The sequence below is a fragment of the Podarcis gaigeae genome (assembly GCF_964106915.1).
Source record: "Podarcis gaigeae genome assembly, chromosome: 14".
NCBI lineage: Eukaryota > Metazoa > Chordata > Lepidosauria > Squamata > Lacertidae > Podarcis > Podarcis gaigeae.
The window spans coordinates 29,329,123-29,351,111 of NC_139690.1; the positions used below are offsets into that span (position 1 = coordinate 29,329,123).

The 21,989-nt window shown below is 45.8% G+C and overlaps 1 protein-coding gene across 1 annotated transcript in view; it reads right to left on the bottom strand.

Annotated features, from left to right (window-relative positions):
- USP31 (ubiquitin specific peptidase 31) overlaps positions 1 to 19,567 on the bottom strand; it is a 36,137-nt gene extending 16,570 nt beyond the window's left edge. The window contains exons 1-3 of the mRNA XM_083710792.1: positions 18,657 to 19,567; positions 887 to 1,021; positions 365 to 453 (exon numbers count right to left, since the gene is read on the bottom strand). Coding sequence (XP_083566918.1) covers positions 365 to 453; positions 887 to 1,021; positions 18,657 to 19,463 — 1,031 coding nt within the window. The 5' untranslated portion in view covers positions 19,464 to 19,567. The remainder of the gene's footprint in view (positions 1 to 364; positions 454 to 886; positions 1,022 to 18,656) is intronic.
- Positions 19,568 to 21,989: the final 2,422 nt, after the last annotated feature.

Here is a 21,989-nt window from a genome sequence, read left to right on the forward strand (position 1 = left end):
CCGGGTGCAGAGATTTTTTCACTTTTCACTGAAGAAGCATTAAATCACATGGCAGCTGAGAAACAGATTCACCTCCTCAGCTGTTGAGAACTGGGCCCTAGAGGCCACACTGGAAAGCTGAGCCCCACATCTGCTGCCCCAAGACCTTGTTTCTCAGCCCCAAGGAAAAGCACCCAACTCACAAACCCCAGGGCAGGCAGGGTGAATCAGGGAATGAAACAGATGTTCATCCCAGAAGGTGGCTATGCTCCGTGGAGAACAAAGAGGCTTCCTCTTTGTCCCAGGAGCCCTGCCAGTGTCTCTGCCCCTAGCAAACCAGACACAGAGCAAAGTGATGCTGACAGCCAGGCAAGGGGTGCCATACCTGTATTGGGCTTGAAAGAGTTCCTGGACAAAAGTGCTATTGATTGGAAATGCAGGTCCTTCAATCAGCACTTCATCTTCCAAAGGCGGCTGGAAGGAAAAAAGCATTTTGTAAGGGAGGTGTTCAGGCATGTGCTGGGGGAATCACACGCTATGGTGGGCAGAGGGCAGAGCTAAGCACAGGAGGAAACAAACTATCTGCTTCTGCAAAATGCTCAGGGTGGTAACTATCTGGTTTGTGTTTGCACACCTCCACAGCCAGAATTCTGTGAGCATGCACACATGCAGAAATTCTGCCCCCAAGTAAGAAACCTATGCACATCTGGAAAGAGCTGCAGAATACTTTCCACTCAGAATGCACCTAGCACAGCCCTGGGACTTCAGTGGCAAGATGGGACTCATCCAAGTATTTCTGGACTCCTTCAACATCTGACTCCTCTGGAGCAGTAGATGCACAGGCATGCAAAGTGTCAGCTGAGGACTCCCTGGGCCACTGCCAGCATGCCCTGAAGACGCGCCTCACCTTCAGAGGTCTGCCATTATTCTTCACTATGTTGTTGAGGTCCTCGTGAACTCGGTCCAGGAGCCAGAGGAGGAACTCCTGAGCGTCGTGCTGTGAGCTCCCTCGATACTGCATGGCATTCTTGGAAACGATGCTCTGTGGAGAAGCAGCAGAGCAGCTCAGCAGCTGCACCAAACCCCTAGGAAACACCCACCCTCACAGCTCTCCACAACGGAGCAAAAATGAATATATATGTCACCACCAGATGACACTGTTGTGTTTCAGCACAAGGAAAACTGCAGTTGGGTGATTTTTTGTCCTCTAAGACCAGCTAGCAGGGAAAGATGTTGCTCTCTGGGTCAGTAAGTTCTTCCAGAGGGAGGTGAGGCATCCCTATTAAATCCCCAGTTGTCTTCCATCCAAGACAAGAGAAACTGAGAACCCAAACAGTGTTTGTTTCCTCCCTCTCCAAGGGAAAACAGATGCTGCTTACAGGGAAGGATAAATGCATGCATCCCTTTGATCAAAGCAAATAAGAGAAGCCCAGTGTGGGGTGGGGGACTGGATCTAGCAAGGGGGTCAAATGAAACAGGTAGGGGATTTGCACTTGTCAATTGGCTGGCATCAGGTGGCTTTTTTGGTCCACAGGGGTCTGGCAAAGGAAGCACTTTGAAAGAGCTTCTGAAGAGCCAACAGACAGTTGACCTGACACCTACTGGTCTTGCTCTCATTAATGGATTACCTGAGGAAAGGCTCTTTCCCTTTTTGCAAGGCAGCAGAATACCTATACAGTGTACACAAATAACTATGACAGCTGTTCTGGAAGAAAAAAGCTCCCTTTATTCAAAATAGACCTAAAGCAATTTAAGTATCCCCCCCCAAATAATTGTATGGATTGTTCTCTTTGCTTGTCCCAAGTGAAACTGGACCCATAAATCCTAGCTGGATTAGTAGTCAGCTACATAGCCTCTGTGAAACACGAGAGGAAACAGTCAACAGGCAAGGCTACAATCTTGTCATTACCCATTATTACCAGAGGTTTGCATGTCTACAGCCATACTACCCTGAACACGCCTGATCTTGGAAGCTAAGCAAGGTCAGGCCTGGTTAGTACTTGGATGGGAGACCAGAGGTTTGCATGGGAGGGGAGCACAACAGGGGCAGCAAGTGGGGTAACCCTTCCATCCAGCCCCTGGCAGAGATACTACATCTTAGCCTGGTGCCACCTAAGAAAAAGCAAACTCTGCTTTCCTGCATTAATAGTGGCTTCTTATTTATTTATTTTTTAAAAGAGAGATTTGTTATTCATGTGACTTATTACTGGAGGCTTTTGCTACCAGTTGCCAGAATCAAATTCCTTGGTCACCTCTGGCACCTATGTTTAGAGACCCCTGGAGATAAACATCGACAGCTGCCAAGATTAAAAGCTACACCATAACTCAATGTGCTAATCTACTTTCCAGCCATGCTATCAGGAGATGGAATACCTCACATAAGTTTGAGGTAATCCATCGTTCTCCATCCTCCTGTACTTTCTAAAATACAAGGGCTTAAGATGGTTAACACAGATCCCAAGAGATTAGCAACTCTTTGTTAGGTAGTCCTGATTCCCACCAAGTCTGGAAAAGCGGCCACTTCCCTCTCCTCCCAAAGCTGCTTCTCTCTCTGCATTTCTCAGCAGCCTCTCATTCAGCCCTGGCCTCCATGCATGTAGGCACATGCTCCCCTTTCACACTTGGCCAGCAGTAAATTTCTCACATGGGGGTTCCGTATACAAGTACCACAAACGCAAGAGCCAGCCCCCACAGAATGGCCTGGCCATTCATAAACACAACTGAAATCCAAAGCTCCAGACTAGGCTGCCTATGTAGTGACACAACAGCAACAGCCCAGCAAGTTGCAAGAGACATCCATTCTTCCTACTATCTACTGACCCTCTGGAAAACAGCATTTTAAAGAATACGTGAAGTAGAAAGTTAGCTATGGACAACTTCACAAATTATGCGGCAAATGTATGTTTGATGCATGTAGTCCAGGGTTTTAGGTAACAAATATGTATGGTGGGGGGTCTCTCTATGACACACAGACACACATGTTGCTGCTTATGGAAATGGTGTCAGGGTCTCCAAATGCAGGCACACACTGTTTTGCTGACCTGCTTACTGCAGGAAATGCAGGTGACTAACAGGGTTCCTGTTTCAACTTCAACCCACACAATCAATTTCCAAACCTAGAAGTGCTTCTGGACTCAAGTATGTTTCCTGAAATGTGGCCCTTTCAGGCTCTTTTAACACAAAACCAACCCAATGAAGGCCACTTCATGTAAATGGATGCTAATTCAGTCTCCCTCAGCTACCAGATAGGGATAATATGGGGAGTTACCCAACCTCTAACCCACCACACAGAGAGCAGAGTCCAACACAACACAGTAACACAAAGGCATTTCATTGGCTGCTCTGGAATTCGCACTTAAGCAGCGATATGATCCTGTTCACAAGACTGAACACAATACAAACACCGAGGCACACCCAATCAGCTGCTGGAAAACAAGACAGGAGACAAAGGAAAAGTATTACAGTCCTGGATCATCCAGCTCAAGATAATTCCTTCCAGTGGACTAAACTCAATGGGTGGTGGGACCTGTAATCCTTAAAAAAAAAACAAGCCTCCCTGCCCACAACTCACAACAACAACCCCCACATAGGCTGACGATGCTTTTGTATCACATTATTAAAATTAATCTTCCTACATCACAGCCAATGCAAATCAGACACTACAATCTGGTCGTGCAAGCAGAACATCTGTAATAGAAGCTGCCTGCTGCCCCACTCCCCCCAATCAGTTAAGGGCTTAGCCCCAAGACAGATAATATCCTCTTAATGGACATTTGGAGCCCCTTGGTAGCCATTATTCTCAACATCACTCCAAGGCTTCCCAAAACAGCTAAAGAGAAGGGGCGGTGTGCATGTCCCAGTTTATTGCAGGCTGCATGCCTTGCACATGGCCCAGCAAAGTCATAGGAATGCCCCCTCCTGGATGACACTGCAAGAAGGATCTGGAGGTTGCAAAGGGTAGAAGGAATGGAGTGGGGGGGGAAAGGCTTTGAAGCCTTCCAAAGCAGAGCACAGAGGAAGAGTAAAAGGGACACCTCCAGATAACCTATTTATTGGACATTCATCCTGATTTGCTTGCAGAAGATTTGCGTGGAGAATAGATTATATCTAATTTGAGCATTGATTCCTCCTTGTTTGCAGTTAGTCCACAATGAGAACTCATCCTGAATTTATCCTCCTTTTCCTTGTGGGATGCATATACGTCTTTCTTCATTCCCCCTGCACTTTACAATGTATTTTCCTGCAAAAAGTCCACGGTTGTCATCTTTTTTTAAAAAAAAAGTTAATTCGCTGCGCTAAAAACCACTTCAGTTCCACAAACCTACATTTCCTAACATTGCCCCCCCCAAAAAAAAAATACTAACCATCTGGAGTCACCCAAAGATTGACCCTTTCCACAGCAGTAAGGAGCATCAGCCTCAAAACATAACCTTTTTTTCCCAGGGGTCAGCTTTACCTGTCCTGTAAGCAATAAGTCAGATACAACTAAGTTGTACTTTCTAAGCTTTCTTCTGCCACCATGAGCCCTAGAAGCTTGCCATCAAAAAAAAAGGAAGCAGATATTCAGCAAGCAATTTCTCTGCTTTGCTCATGCTGTAGCACACAGCATCTAATGGGATGATACTGCTGACATCCAAGGTGCCCATAGCGAGGTGGCTGCTCAAGCCTGACTATCTAAAGAGAGAGAGAAAGAAAGTCACCAGGCAACAGGGAAAAGGAGAATGTAGTTGGTGGCCAGGAAAACAAGAGGAGCTTGGCCACTGGGATCACTGATCTCCCAATGCCTCCTGCCACTCAACCACAAACCAGGCACCTCCCAAGTGTGACAGTCAGCTCCAAAGGGGGAAAGAATTTGCCATTGCCTCTCTGGCACTAAGCACCAACATAATGAAAAGTCATCTGCAGGTGTGAATTACGAAAAAGCAGAGGATGGCTGTTGAAGGCTAAATTTAGACTTTGCTTGCAACTTTGCTGAGAACATACAATTCAATTTGTGTGTTTTTAAAAGGGTTGTTCCACATTTTTGTGCTGTTATCTATTCCAGTTCCAGAAACAAGCCAGTGACCAAATTTTAGTCAAGTATCAACTGTGCACAACTGGGAGACTAACTGCTATGCTTTGGCTGCCAAACTACCATGTGGCCAGGATAGGTGACATCAGCTATAGCTCAGAGATCCCCTCAGAGATCACAGCTCTCATTAGCAAAAGCTTTTAGGCCAGTTTGGCACAGCAACATCCAGCCACAGTTGCTGAAACACATCGATTTCTGTTGGCCTCCTATTCTTTGGCAATCTTTGAGTTGTTCCATTTGCTTTTGGAGATACCAGTGTGCAGCAACACTCTCACAGCAAAGCTTGCTAATACCAACACAATGCTTGCTTCTCAACACTTTCACCAAGTTCCTGGAGCTGTGCTGCCTAACCCACTGTGCTGAAAACGTAAGTTTATCCCCAAAGAAGGCCAGATCTAAAAGCAGCTGCCTGGCCTCAAGAAGCAGCCATGACTTGATCCCAGGAGTGACTTCTTTGCAGAGGAAAGGCAAAGCACAAAGAGTACCCAGGCTGTAGTTCATTGGCTGCTAGCCACAATGGCTACATTCTACCTCCACTGTCAGAGGTAATGTACCTCTGAAAACCAGCTGCTGGCAATCACATGAGGAGGGGAGAGCTGCTCCTGGGCTCATGTAGATGGAAGTCTTCCTCCAACATTGTTCCAGCAGTTGTCTCTCTTGTTTCCTTCTTTTATTGGGACAATTAAGCTTATTTGGCTGTAAAAAGCAGGGGAGGATGCTCAGGGACAACTGTGCCCTCTGTCTGAGTCATCCCCCTCCCCCCCATTCCACAGGTCAACTAGGACGTCAAGAGGATCACCTGCCAAGGAAAGCCCAGGAGCCCTATGGAAACCAAGCAGTTTGATCAGCCTCTTTTGGCAACCATACAAATTGTTCCTCTATCCCTGCAGAGATTAAGGGCCCAACCTAGACTCATTTAAATCCAGTTTCAGGCCTGCTTTTGGTTCTCAAACTGCCTGTCACACTGATGGAAGAGGACAGAGGGTGAGTAACCCTCTTAGTCCTTCTGGATCTCTCATAAGGTTTTGACCATTGTACTCTTCTGGGTGGGTCTTCACATCAGAATCAGATGCCTGGTGACTGTTCTTGAGCCCCATGACATTTGCACTAAGAGGTCCTGAAGGGCTCTGTCTTGCTTTTACACACACGTCCCAGCCCAATCTTCTTCCATGTTTACATGAAACTGTGGGGTCATCCAGGGACTGCAAAGAAGGGTTTCATCAATACACAGATGACACCAAACTCTACTTCTCATTTTCATCTAAGTCAGGTAAAGCAGTGGAAACGCTGAACTGGTGTCTGACATCAGTGAGAAGCTGGGCAAAGGCCAATAAGCTGAAATTCAATCTGGACAAGATGGAGGCACTATTGGTGGGTGCTTTGTCTGCTCAGGAAGACTGTGTTTAGGCAGTTCTAGATGTGGAAACACTTCCCCTAAAGCAGGTGTGAGGAACCTTGGCTACAAAATAAACAATTTCTTCATGCAACACATAGTTAAACTATGGAAGTCACTCCCACAAGAGGCAGTGATGATGTCCAAATTGGATTACTTTAAGAGGGTGAGATAAATTCATGGAGGAGGATAAAGCTACCAAGGGCTACTAGCCACAATGGCTATGCTCTCCCCCCACAGCTGGAGGCAGCCATGTTTTCAAATACAGTTGTACCTTGGTTCTCGAATGCCTTTATACTTGTACGTTTTGGCTCTCGAATGCCACAAACCCAAAAGTGAGTGTTCCGGTTTGCAAACATTTTTCAGAAGCCAAACATCCAATGCAACTTCCGCAGCTGACGACTGAGTGCAGGAAGCTCCTGCAGCAAATCAGAAGCCACGCCTTGGTTTTTGAATGGTTCCAGGAGTCAAACAGACTCCTGGAACGGATTATGTTTGACAACCAAGGCACCAGTTTCTGGAAACAAGAGGGGAGAGGTCTCTTGTGCTCAGATCCTGTTTGAGGGTTTACCATTGAGGCATCTGGTCTGCCACTGTGAGAAAGGGATACTAGACTAGTAGAGCATGTTTATTTTTTTCATCTTTCACATTCCAAAAATGAGGGGTGCTAAAAAGTTATAACATCACCGGGGAATTCAAAAGCTATTTTGGTTAAATTAATATAATTTAGTTTTGCGTAGTAAACAACTACAATACATAGAATATTGACTTTTTAATGAATTTCCAATAATTTTAGAGTTGTCTTATAAGTGTGAAAAAAATGTACAGTACGTGAAATTGCATAAAAATCGAAACGTCAAAACTTGACAAGCTTTTTGATATCCTCAATTGCAAGTGTAAGATTTTTCTTTGCTCTGAATTTGACTGCCCTACAGATGCTGGTTGCAAAAAAGAAGCTCACGTTAACTATACATGCCCTATGGAGATGAAGATCCCTGGGAAGGAACTTGCTTTCATTAAAGGCCAGAGAGAGAATACTGGTTTGATTGGGCCACATCAGACTGTCTTGCCAGATCTGCCTGAACATAACAGACAAGTCACAAAGCAGAAGCGGCAAGAAGATGAGAGAAGAAGACTTGCTGAATATAAGCAGTGAAGTAAGTAGGATGCTTGAATACCATGACATGAAATAATTTTCTCTGCTAGTGAAAATGAAGATGCCCAAGATGGAAATGGTGGAAGTTATGAGTTGACATTAAGAAAAACAAGTACGACTTCCACATCAAATAAAAACTCAGAGTACAACACATTAGAAATACATAATGTTGCTATGTAGAACATCGGATAAGGTGTTGGCCTTTGTGCCACCACTGCCACCTTTCTGGATGCTGGCTTGATCACTGAAGACAAGAGACTTGATCACAGTAAAGTCAAGAGGGCCAAGAAAAAGTTATGAAATCCCTGGATCAGGAATCTGATTACCTTTGTCAGAAGGATGAAATTGACAGCATCTTCTATGACAGCCAGGAAGATACAACTAAAGTTACACTCAAAGCAGACAATTCAGATCAGCGGTTCCCAAGCATCATCTCAGAACAGAATTAATATGTGTGCAGTGAGCCAGGTGGAAGATATCTCTACCACTTCACACTGGAAAAAGGCTGGAGTTTTTGCTAATAATTTTGTAGATTTCATTAAGAAGAGCAGCATTGATAAGAGCCTGAAGGCCACTGAAGGTGATTCTACAAATCTTAAAACTGGCTCAGAAGGTAGTACCATGCACTGGGTAGAGATCAAGCTTGGTTGTAAGCTGATCGGGTTGGTTTGTGCCCTCCACACCAACGAGTTACCCCGTGACAGTTGATCCAGCACTAAATGGAAATACCTTTTCTAACAGCAAGTGGACAGATAACATTGACAAGATGTTAAGACACTGCTACAGAACTTGACACTGATTCTTCATTAACCAAACTCACAACTGGAGAGCCTCTTCATTGACTGACAGTGTCATAATGGATCTGTCTACTGATCAAGCGTTCAAGTATTGGATCACACAGACCATAAGGACAGGAAAACTTCCCATGGATCTGGTCCTTCTTGAAACTGGTCCAGTAAGCCACTAAAGGCAAAGCTCCCAACAACTTAAGACTGATAGTGGAATACATTGATTGCGTGTACTACCTCCTGCTGGTTCAACATCAAAGTAAAACAGCCTTGGGTGGAAGACCTACACCAAATCTTGTTTCAGCTAGTTAGACTGCAAAAGAAGGCTGTAGTGGATGCTGCTTTGCCAACCACTCAACATTCAGCACGGTATGCATTCAGCGAAATGATAATCCAGAAACTCTTGTGCTCAGATGACAATGAGGAGAGGAGATCGAACCTGCAACCTTGGTGTTATCAGCACCACACCCCAACCAGCTGAGCTATCTTTCCATGGGAGTAACTAACTCAGGGCAATCAGCTTTGAACCCTGCTCCAATGCCACACTCACAAGGAATTGATACAGGGAGACTCCTCCCTGCACCACCCCCATCCTGGAGCACGGACACAGTGACCGGCATTACTTAAGTACACAGACAAAATGGAATTTGAAGATTTTGTCACTGTATTGATTGAGTTTATGGCTTCCCTGGCAAGAATCCATCCTGAATTTTAGTCTGGCTCAACACCCCAGGAGGCTTACAACTGCAAAACAAGAGGAACCACTATGATATAAATATAAAAGATTATTAAAAAGAAGCCATCTCCCATGTAAAGCACCACCACACCCTGGGTGAAAACGGCTCCCACCCATGGGACCTCTGCTGAAGGACAGACAGATGGCTTTTGTAAGCATGAAATCAGGCATAATAGTATAGCCATTGGGCTCACTCAAGCAGGTAGAATAGCAAGCCATAATGTAGGTCAGCCGAGGAGATTTAAGGCGGCGGGTGCAGAGGGATTTTCAGAACCACCAGGCAACCTAGATATTCCCCCTTCTTGTTATTTTGCTGGAAAATCCTCAGGCAACTCTGAAAAATCCCACCCGGCCCAATTGTGGCACCCGCTGCTTAGCCACAGGGGCAGGCAGCAGCTCAAGCTGGAAGGAGACGGCAAAAGGCACCACAGAGCTTCCCCTCCTGAATACACAGTAAGTGCTTGTCACCATCCCACATTTCTCAGTGAGGAAAGAGGACTGATGGGCAGGAAAAAAAGCCTTGTGCAGCTGCCACACAGCCACAAACAAGAGGGGGAAGGTAGCACTGCTCATGCAGAAAAATGCTGAGCAGTCAGAAGAGGCCGGCTGCAAGGAACAGATCTGGTAACACTCAAAGGAGAAGAAGGAAATCACAACAGGGTGCATTCACACAGGCAGTTTAACCTTAAGAACCCATCAGAAAAACTGCCTCTGTCTACCCCAACAAGCAGGAAAGGCTGTGTAGTCAAGAGATGCAAATGTTGATGGAAATCACACTGGCTCCTTGGCAATTAATTAGAACTCGGGAATAAGCACAGGCCTCGCCAAGCCGTGTCTGCCAAAAAGTGGGAATGAGCAAAGGAGAGCAGGACTAGGCCCCATTCCTAAACATGTAACATGATCAAGACCCCTTCAGACCCTTGTACACTCCCCCCCTTTCTGCTTTGTCAGCAAGGTCGCCGGATGAAGTTAGCTTGCATTCTGCACATAACTCTTGCTCCACACAATGTATCTCAGGTAGTTATGGGTTTGTGTTTTTTATTTAGCTTTAAGCAGAAAGAATAACCACTAGAGTTAACTAAAGCAATCCAAGAGATTTTGTATAAATTGCATGGAAAGCAGGAAATAGTGAAATACCCTAGATATCAATATCAAGTTTTAGGGAGTCTAAGCAAACATGAATCTAGAATCCACCGCTACCACAAGTAGTTTCATGTTTATTGCACATCCCTGAAGTTGTACATTTGCCGTATCTATTAAAATAGCACCAGTTCCTCTCTGTTTTTGCACTGCCTTAAAAACCATAAATGCTGTGTACCGTGTGAAAGCATAAAAAGCATCTTAACTCTCAACATATCCAACCCAAAAAGGAGGGAAAGATCTACAGGCACAACTTAACTAAACCAGCCCCATCTAAGTCAGAGCAGCAGTTGCCCCCCTGCAAACTGCTCAGCGGAGCAGCAATTAGGTGTGGGTGGTCAGGAGTCAGCATTTTCCGTCTCTCCACAGAAGAAATACTTCAGCTTATGCCACCTCTTTTGCCAGCCTCATATTCACTCACTGGCAGGGCAGAGACAACATCTGAGGCAGTTTAGGATCCTGACTAAGTCCTGACCCTCCCCATGACGACCCTCAAATCCTGCCCACTTCCAAGCTAATCTAGCATAAAGTCCCAAATGCTTGTGCCTCCTCAAGGAGACTGTCAGGATCTCAAGCACCTACACCTCTGTCTACCACATTCACTCAGGCAAGGGAGCTGCTGTCACAAGCTGAGCCTCCTTCTCAGCTTTGATGTTACTGCATTATTTATATCCCGCATTTTCTCCCACTTTGGGATTCAAGGCCACTTGCAACGTTTAAAAACAATGTTACAAAATAGAAGCAATTAAAAAATCCAGTGAAAAACAGTAATTAAAATACATAAGAACACAAGAGTTGCAGAGATGGGAAGCAACAGCACTGGCAATTCTGTAGCAGTCCCTTTCCCTCTCCAACACTGAGGCAGAGTGCGGGGAGGCTGCTGTGTTCTCAGAATACCCAGAGAGCATGCCATGTAAAACCAGCAGCACACCACTGACCCAGAGGGGGCATCCTCGGCTGATGCTTCGCCAAGATACCCAAGCTCCTTGATCACGTGATGGCAAAACAGGAAACCCCTCTGCCTCCCTGTTCTAGCCTGGGAAAACAAGATGAGGTACACTGGCAGCAGCACGACAAAGGTGCCCAAACAGCAAAGGGAAGAACGACAGGGAACAACACTGCAGGATCCCACATGAAGCACAGGATGGCACTGTCAGTCTCGTATCATTCTGCTACAAGCCCCAAGACCAGCCCTACCATTAGGCAGAGTAGGCTGGTAGGTGCAGGCCTGCTACTCTCAGGTGGGGGGGAGGGCATGGCCAGTTCCCCTTGGGAAGCAGAATTTTGGGGGTCAGCCCTGACAAGCTACACACACTTCCACTGCTACCTGCCTAAAGATTGCAAGATAAACTTTACATCCTACCATAGAATATTTGCAGGAGTTTACTGAGAACCTCTGAGCCCCAGGGTGGAACTGTAGTTTTCCACTATTAATCCAGGAACTCTTACCCTGTGCATTGTTTACAGACTGTTAAAGACAGGAAACTATTAGAGAAAGTTGCTTTCTATTTTTTTACAAAGGTACTTTAAAACAATAAATTACTTGCTTCGCCTGCAGTTCCCAATCTCTGCATTAACCAGTATGTTTACTGAAACATCTAAACAATAGTTTGCTAACCTGTTGGTAAGCAAAAACAATCCCATCAATCACAGAATTTGCCAACTGTTAAGCACAGTAACATCCCTGGACAAACAATGTATGCAGTTAATCCTATGAAAGCAATCAAAAGTGTACATAAAACAAAGTATGACCCAAATCAGAATCAGACTCGCCTCCTCTCTCAGCACTCAAGGAGACAAAAATTGATGATCGGGGTTTATTTATGATAATGAGCCCTTTAAGTTTCATATTTGCCTCTCCATTGGATGTGTGGTTTAAAATCCACAAGGTCCTCATTCTGCATTCTGTGACCCACATCCAGGAGGACCACTTCTTGTCAAGCACTTAACTTGCAGTGGCTGTTAGGGTCTTTGGTATCTGTTTGCTCCAATCCACAGATCCGCAGATCCCCATGCAGCTAGACGCAGGGATCAAACATTTCTGAACTCTCTATTAAACAAGATCATGAAGGGCATTTTTAGAATGGGGTTCAACTTCAAAGGGTCTAAAAACAGGTGATGGGGTTTATTTCTTTATTTGATTCCGTTTCACAGATAGAATGATAGAACTTGCACTGGGGGTGGGGGGAGGGAAACCTGAATGTAGAACTTTTAAAACATAAGCTACCTGCAGCCTATGGAGGAAGACCATTCAAGAGGAAACCGATGTGCTTATTACACAGAGCTACAGGAATCTCCCTCATTCTGGCATACAAAGAGGCACATATTTAGCTGCTACCGACAAATTCAGGGCAGGAATTGGAGTCTTCTCTGTATCCAACTGAAAAGACCAAGAAAATGTTTAGGTAGGCAGAATACAACTGACTGAAATAGCTGACAAAGACAGGGAGGTTAAAGCAATCTTGTCTTGCAAAAAGGAGCCTTTTGAAACAGACTTTGACAATGACAATACAGGAAACAAAATTCTTATTCATTCAACAGCCCTACTCACTTATGAGAGGGAAGCCCATTTTACTCCTGACAACCTTGCAAAGCTACCTGGCTACAGAAAAACCAAGTGCACCCTCTTGGCTTGGCCAACTTCAACAAAGCCAGAGGAACAGAACCAGAGTAACAATTCTATATTATGCGTGGGGAACCTTTGACCCTCCAGGTGTTGCCATCAGCTCCAACAAGCATGGACAATGGCATGCGATGATGGGAGCTGTAGTTCAGCAACATCTGGAGGGCCTGACATTCCACACACCTGATAGCCATTTACAGTAGATGGGAAAAGGAAGTAACAGTAATAAGAATTACTGTAAGCATTTTCCAGGACCATATACTTAAGTTTTGCATTGTTCATTCAGGGACTCCATTCATTACAAAATGATAACATTCAATTAAATAATGAGCCGTATTCCCAAGTCTGCTTTCTACATAGTGTTCTAGTTAGCACATCACATTAAACCATATTTAAAACAAGCTATGGATTAGTGTGAGCAAGCGGTTGCTGGTGCATGGTTATTCAACCGCAGGCACTTCGCTCCTTCCCTGCTCCTGCCACACTGAGAAGGAAACCAGCACAACAACAGAGCCTTAATAGCACCTGAAAGACTAACAAATTTAATATGGCAGAGGCTTTCCAGTCCATGACATAATAAATTAGATAGACTTTACATTACTACAAGACTCTCATTTTGCTCCAGCATACGATATACAGAAGCTACCCTCCTAACAGAATAAACTATCCAGCTTTCCATACTGGGTAGAGGCACCCTGGAAATGGAAAGAGAAGCCATTCTTTGGCAGCATTCTCCTGAACAGTTTAAAAGGGGCTTCCACTCCTTTGAAAGGAGGACAGCACATCCTCTCCTCCCTCCTTCTCTCAAGAGGAACAGCACAAAATGAAAAGGACATGTAGGAGACACACAGGTCTATGGTAACAAGGCCCAGTACTAAAACCATGCTTCTAGCTCTGTTTCCTGATGTACTTGCAGGTGTGTAACATGTGAAGAAATATAATGTTGGTATGTGCTAAAGCACGCCAGGCTCACCATGTAATCACTGCCGCCATCTCCTCCTCCTCCTGGTGGGGAACAGTAGCAGGAGGGGGCAGCAGCATGAGTGAGGAGGCCGGCAGGCAAGGAAGTGTGGAAAGAATGTGCCTCCCAACTAGCACTACGGCTGCTGTCTCCTGGGAAGGAAAGCACACCACAACCAACTGCTCAAGGTGGAAGTGGCAAAATTCCACCACTACAGGCAACCAGCTTCCTCAAAAAGAGAAGGAAGCAGTGGTCGAGCATCCAGCCACTGACTGGAGCACATAACAGGCCTCAATGTGCCAATACTCTGTAGCCACAAAGACCTTAAAGAGCTTTAAAGTTCACAGTGTCATGAACCTCTTCTCATCCATCTTTTTCTTGTGCATTTGGTTCAAGCGAAGTAACTATTTCTGTGATGCATCTTCAGCAAACCAGTGGGGACCCTGCATAAAAGCTATCACCACTGATACAGCAAATGCCCAGTTGAGTTTCTGACCTTGTGAACCGTATTTAATAGTTTAAAAGCTCCACTAAATATTCAAAGTTGCTACAATAAACATAAATCAGACACCATAGAATCTATGGTAACAAAACTGCTCCAAATGAAATACTCCCTTTGCTGTCCCCCTCCAAAAACTGGAAACCTAGAATTACAGAAAATCACCAAAGAGTCACTTCAGTGCCAAGACAGCTAGCACTAGCCCACAGCCTGAGGCTGGCTTTCCTGCTGAGCTTTAATCAAGCCTTAATAAGTGCATGAACAATTGTGCTGCACAATGACCAACAAGGGTATCTATCACCTCCCAGTTCTTTCTTTACAAGCAGATTTAATGAAGTTTCTTAAGTGTCACAAGCTGAGTCTACATTACATTTACATTTGATTTTACATTAGGATAATCTTAAAAGGGAAATGCTTATCAAGGAAAAAATCTTATCACTTTTTTTGAAATTATTTTTATCCACCCTGGCTAGTAGTATGACTGCCATGTTTCAGCTCTTTGGAGAAAAACCAGACAGATTATTTCCCCCCGAGATAAAGTAAGATCAGTTTCCTCTTTTTTCCTCTCTATTTATTCATTCATCCACTCATCCATCCTTTATGGTTAGAAACTGCCTTTCAGTTCAGTTTCCAAGAATAAATTGCTCCCCGTCTTCAGCAGGAAGATCCTATGAAAGTAAAGCATCACATGAAGGTGAAGCCTCAGCTGGAAACAGCTGTTTCCAGAGTAGCAGCCATGCTGGTCTGCTGCAGCCAACATCCCAAACTCTTGTGGCTCCTTAAAGACCAAGCAGAAAGCCCACTTCACCAGCTTAGGCTACCATAAAAATGTTAGCCTCTAAGTTGTCACCAAGCTCTAAGCAGCAACTATCTCTTCCCCAGGCAACCTAACAACAGTCACCATTCCTGCTCAAAACACCAAGTCAAATATGGCGCCATTCTAAAGCTTCAGGAAGGAACAGTTTGGATAGAAATCTGTGGGTTTTGTTTAAATCTGACCAGGATGGTTATTTCCATGCCCATCAGTTTGGAAACAATAACAAGGTAATGGTTGGATAACTGCACTGTATTAGTTTTATAAGAATAAAGCAACAGGGTGCAATGAGCTTCCATGACCTCTGGAAAGCTGAGGACAGCTGAGCCACAGAATGTCAATGGTGTCAGCTAAAGGGAAAAGGGTCGAAGAGGGGAGGAACTGGCCAGCTTGAGCCCTTAACACAGTTTATTTAACAGCTTTCCCATTAACACAGTAGGTCCCAGAGCATCCTGGCAAGAAACATAAATAATCCCAGTGGCCAGTGACTGATACCTGCAGCCATTCTGTAGGCAGAGTGAGCTACGTTACAATCTCCATGCTGCAACAGCTGCACCCATGAACTGCCTGGTAGGCAGTTAGGGCACACACTAAGTGGAGGAAATATTCAATGTTCAAACCTATTCAAATAAATCTTCAAGTAAAAAGGTATTGACAAGTACCCTTGCATGTGTACTGAGAAGTAGAGAGTAATTAATCCCATGATCACTATTTTATGACATTTTGGCTGGTCTTAATAAAGGCATTGCCCACAATGAACCAACATTGCTTCCTCCTCTTTTATTAATTTCACAGTTGTTCTCCTCCCCCATGAGGGATCTGTGCAAGTATTTCGACTACTAGTGCCTAGAAAGTGCAAAAACGCTGCTTCTGTGAGTTTTAATGCTGGCAACAACAAATAAACACACTTTCTAAGGAAAAATCTGAAATACAACATGATCAAAGTTGTTTTTGAAACAATTAGAACAAATGTTAGAATAATTTAAGTAAGTCTCTTCCACTGGTGATCAAAATTGCTGAAACAAGACTGAATCAATTCACTCCAAAAAATGGCAAATATCACACAAACAGTTAAGCCCTTTTCAAAATCTCAGCAATCCACTGAGAACATTAACACGCCTTGTTGAGCTTGAACCAGTATAGCTGCACTAGATCCACTGTTTATGGCAATTTGACTTCATAGTTTGCTAGGGACAAACCCGGGCTCCCTCTTTTCTTGCACACAACAGTAGACTCTTGGCTCTTGTAAACAGTGGGTAGCCTCCTGAAACCTGGCACCCCACTTGTTTTCCAACATCATGAGATTAAAAGAGAAGCAGCTCTGCTGAAAAGTGTTCCATATTCTCCTGATCCAATCATTAAAAACAAGCAATGAACAATCTCCTCATTGTCCCAAGCACCAAATCATAAACAAACAGTACCCTGGAAGCAAGGTCCATTCTAAGCAGCCCTTGTTGAGCAGCCAGGAAGCCTCATCCATGACCAGAGGGTACAAAGTGGAAGAGCAGCCCCCCACCCTGAAAAAAAAAATCAAGAGAAAATAAATGACTAATCTGTTGACCAAGCGCAACCATTTTCCAACCCAGAACTTTGCTAACTAAGGCTGAACTCCTAACCCCACTTGACTAAGAGTAAGCCACATTGAATTAAATAAGGTTTACTTCTGAGTAGGCATGCTTAGGACTGCTTGTCATCTACCAAAAGGGTAAATAGGAAACAAGACTAGTTCAATTGTTCCTATACAATTACTTGTCTCCAATTTGAGTTACCAAGGGAGCCACCAGCTTTGCCTCAAAAAAAGAAAAAAAAAAGAAAAACCACAACAATTGACAACAGAACTGTGTGAAGTTGCAGTTTTTCCATCACCCAATATTAAAATGAGGCAGAGTAGGCATCACAGTCATAGTCAGGGTCTTGATATGATCAGAGTCAACTGTGAAGCATCATTGCTCAGGTGTTATTCATAAGCCAGGAGTACTGACTAGCATGTATGTCTCTTTCTCTCTGATACACACACCACACTTATCTTTCCACACAGGTTTTTGGGGATCTTAGGCATAAACTAACTCACTAGTCACATCTCTCTACACAGCAAGACCAAAGCCTGCAGAGGATGCTGTGCCACTGGGGAAAGGTTGTAGCTAGGTAGGTAGAGCATCTGGTTAGCATGCGGAAGGGCCTCTTCAGTTCAACCCCCAGCATCTCCAGGTAGGGCTGAGAACATCTCCTGCCTTAGACCCAGAAGAGCCACTGCCAGTCAGTGTAGACAATATTGAGTGAGATGAAACAATAACCTAATTCAGCGTTGGGCTGCTTCCAACGTTCCTATGCAGAGAGGGAATCAGGGCTACTATCTATGAACTACCAGAAACACGTGTGTTTAACTAAGAATCATACCAGTGCTAAATTCCTGAACATTCTGCCATGAAGAAGATAGAGCAAACTCATTCTTTGTTGCTCCATAGAGCAGGACTAGAACTGATAGGTAGAAACTGCAAGGAAGCAAATTTTGACTGAGCATTAAAAGAAATATTGCAACACAAAAGGTATTGGGGTGCAGCACAGGTAGTGCTGGTGGGTTCTCCCACACTTGAGGCATTTAAGCAGTGGATGGCCACCCATATGCCAGGAATGGTGAAGATTCCTGAACTAAACCGGGTGGGAGTCCAACTCTTATGATCCTAGCAAGTAACCCCTCCTCTGTTCGGTCTGACAGAATTCTCTGTGCAACTCCAAACTTTATACCCTCCTATGGAAGTTGATCCAACAAATAACATATTTAAATGATGTAAACGGAACTGTTTCTCTCATCTCACTCAATAAGAATTGCAGATAACACCTGAAGGAGATTCCAAGCAGGTATTTTCTGCTATTCTTCATTCACTGCCAGTCTTAATATGAGTCAAGACTCCTCAGAGCTCACCCCTGGAACAGAAGAGAAACTACAGTTATCACAAATGGCAGTCTGCATCTGCTCAGATGTTTCCTATCAGCCAGCCTATACGTAGAAAGAAAATAAATCATCTATGCCAAGTACTGATTGATAGAGGCATTTAAGTTGCATAAAGGGATGACTTGAACTAGGAATTAAACAAAGGTATCACTTTTCCACCACCAGATCTCAGCACCTGTACCTGTGAAGCTGGAATACACCACCTCTGGAAGCCACCATAAATCATTAACACACTGCCATAGATGCCGGTGAGGGAGGATCCTAAGAACAACCAACGCACCTCCCTGCCCCAAAGAGCTTACAGTCTAAATGTCAGGTCTAACCCAAGGGAATGACACCTTTGCCAAGAGTACCCAGGGCACAGCACGGCATGCCTTCCAAGCAAGCAGGGCATCTGATGATTATTTTTAGGTGCTGCAGGTGATGCGCTGGCCCTGCTGCTGCTGCTCTTGGTGCCTCTGAACAGGGGACCCTGGCCAGATTAGATGCTTCCCCTGCGGAGTGGCTGCTAGGAGCCGGCAGAGGAGCAGGAGAGCCCCTCACCTTGAACTCCCGGCTGTGCTGCGGCGTATACTCGAGCGTCCAGAGGGCCCGCACTAGGTGCGACAGCTGCTCCGTCACCTCGCCCTTGCAGTTGTCCGGGGCGGGCTCCGGCGGGCGGGCGGGGGCCACGGCTGGCACGTCCCTCTCGCCGCCGCCGCCCTCCTCTTCCTCCTCCTCCTCTCCGCCGGCGCCTCTGCCTCCGTCCCCGGCTTCCGCGGCGTTGGCGGCGCGGTACTGCTCGAGGGCGAGATACTCGGCGAAGAGCTCAGTGTTGCTGAGGCACTGCAGGATGGCGTTCATGAAGCACGTGTTGCCGTGGTTGCGCAGCCCCGCCACGCCGGGCACGGCCGGCAGCAGCAACGACCCCGCCGAGGAGCCCGGCGGCGGCGGCGGTGGCGGCGGCGAGATCAGCTCCTGGGTGGCGGGAGGCTGCGGAGGCGGCGGCGGCGACGGGGGAGGCGGCGGCTCGGGCTCCGGGCTGGGCTGGAAGCAGCGGCCCAGGCTGCTGCCGCCGGGGGGGTGTCCGTGGCGGGCGGTGGTGGCGGCGGGCCCGTGCTCGGTGCCCAGGTGGGAGAGCGTCGAGAGCGTCTTCAGCACGCGGCTCATGAATCCGCCCAGCGACCTGGAGGAGGAGGAGCCCGAGCCCCCAGTGCCGGACCCGCCGCCGCCGCCCACCCGGCCCCGGAAGAGCAGCCGCTTGCTGAAGGAGCGCTTCTCCTTGGCCGCCGCCGCCACCACCACCGGCGAAGCGGTGGCGGGCAGCACCGGGGCCGCCACCGCCGCAGCGCCACTCACCCGGCCCGACATGGCGCCCTCTCCCCCCGGGCCTACCAGCGCCTCATTCCCGCAGCCCAGCCTCCGCGCCTGGGAGCTTCACCGGCGGCACAGCCGTGCAGGAGCCGGAGCTGCTGCTCCTCCTCCTCCTCCTCTTGCTGCTGCTGCTGCTCAGGCTGAGGCGGCGGCGGGCGGGGCGGAGCCCGCGCGGCGAGACGGGCACGCAGGAAGCCGGCGCCGCCATGCTGGTTGCGGGCAACCGCGGGGCCAGCCGGCCTACCCTTCTCTCGGCCGCCGCCATCTTTGGTCCTGGCAAAGGCCTCTTTTCCCCCTCCTCCGTCTCCCTCAGTGAAGAAGAGAGGCAAATAGCGTAAAGGGGCGGCGGCGGCGGCGGCTTCTTCGGCCACTCTTGCCAGCCGGGCAGCTTTCAGTGCGGCCCAGTTCCCCTCGGCGCTGGCTCTCGAAGGCCCAGGCCCGAGCCCGCTTCCTCTTGCTCGGCTCCTCGGGACTTCCCGCCAAAACTTCCGTCGCATCAGGGAGCTCACAGGGAAGCCAGGAGTTGCCTTTTCTGCACAGAGACGGAATTATCGTGGCAGTAAATAAATAAAGTAGCTAACATGCAAACATTCTATCTCTCTCTCTTATCTTTGGTGATCACTCTTGGCCGAGTAAGATTGTCTTCCATAAACACGGTTTTAACAATGAGTCGTAAGTGACTGTGGAGGCCAATTCTGGATTCACACGTCCTTCGACAGTGGGGACATTGGTTTCCAGTCGAGAGTTGATCAAGGTGAGGATTTGTCAAGCGTGCCTTCCTCTTAGCATGTTTCTCCCTTGCCTCCTGAGTTCGAGTGTCTTCAAAGTCCATGACACCTTTGGTAAAGGCTGTTCTCCAACTGGAGCGCTCGAAGGCCAGTGTTTCCCAGTTGTCAGTGTTTATACTACTTTTTTTAAAGATTTGCCTTGAGACAGACTTTAAACCTCTTTTGTTGACCACCAGCATTACGCTTTCCATTTTTAAATTCGGAATAGAGTAGTTCCTTTGGAAGACGATCATCAGGCATCCACACAACATGACCAGTCCAGCAAAGTTGATGTTGAAGAATCATTGCTTCAGCACTGGTGATCTTTGCTTCTTCTGGTACGCTGATATTAGTTTGCCTGTCTTACCAAGTGATGTGTACAATTTTTCGGAGACACCATCGATGAAATCTTTTGAGGAGATGGAGATGGTGTTTATATGTGGTCTATGTTTCACAAGCATGTAGTAGGGTTGGCAGTACAATAGCTTTGTAAACAAACATTTTGGTTTCCCTGCGAATGTCCCGGTCCTCAAACAGTCTGCACTTCAATTGGGAGAAAGTCGTACTCGCAGAGCTCAGGCGATGGTGGATTTTGGCATCAAAGTTGGCCCTTGTGGAAAGATAACTGCCTAGGTAGGAGAAGTGATTGGCATTTTCCAACTTACACCATTGAGTTGGATTTGTGGCGCTGCAGAGGGGTTATTTTGTACTTGTTGGTGTAGCACTTTGGTTTTTTGGATGTTGAGTGATAGGCCAAGCTTTTTGTAAGCTTCTGCAAAGATATTTAGGATGGTTTGAAGGTCATCCTCTGAGCATGCACACACTACGTTGTCATCAGCATACTGAAGCTCTATGACGGAATTTACAGTAACCTTACTCTTTGCTTTCAGCCTGCTCAGACTGAAGACCTTTCTTTTTTTCTTTTTTTTCAATAATTTTTTATTAATTTTCCACACAAATAAAAACAAAACAGTCAACACACACAAACAAACACCAACATATAAACATGTATAATTTCAAATCTTTTTTTTTTTTTCATAACCTTACTTCTCGGACTTCCCCCTCCCTCCCCTTCTCTGCTTCCCTATTTTAAATGTATCTTCAACAACCCTTCAGATCGGTTAATTAATCACTTATTGTCTTTTTAAATTTCTTCTGGTAATTAATCTATCAGTCAATTACAGCTGTAATTCCATATTTTCCTTTAGCTTGACATTTTAACATTCATCAATATTACAACATTTCTTAAGATATAAGTAAACGCCTTCTTCAGCTCGGTTTTTTGAGGACTATAAATCTGTTGGAAGTCTATATCATTCAATTCTTTTATGTTTCTTTTTCAACATGCGTCTTAGATAATTGAATCCAAGTTTTCTTGCGTTTCTCTGTGCGTAAGAAAACTTGGATTCAATTATCTAAGACGCATGTTGAAAAAGAAACATAAAAGAATGGAATGATATAGACTTCCAACAGATTTATAGTCCTCAAAAAAAAAAGGCGTTTACAGGGCCCTGTCCTGGTCACCACTACTGAGTCGTACATCTGATTCACACTCCGGATACTTCTTTTTGGCCCTATTTGATTCTTTATTCTTTATTCTGATTTTATATAATATGGACTCTTTTTGACTGCCATTGAGACTTGTATAAAACAATTGTTGTGTACTGGTATTTTATGTACCTTTATACTATATCACTGCATATTTGAAACTACATTATCTCTGCACTTAAACGTTGTATCTAAATTTACTATTACC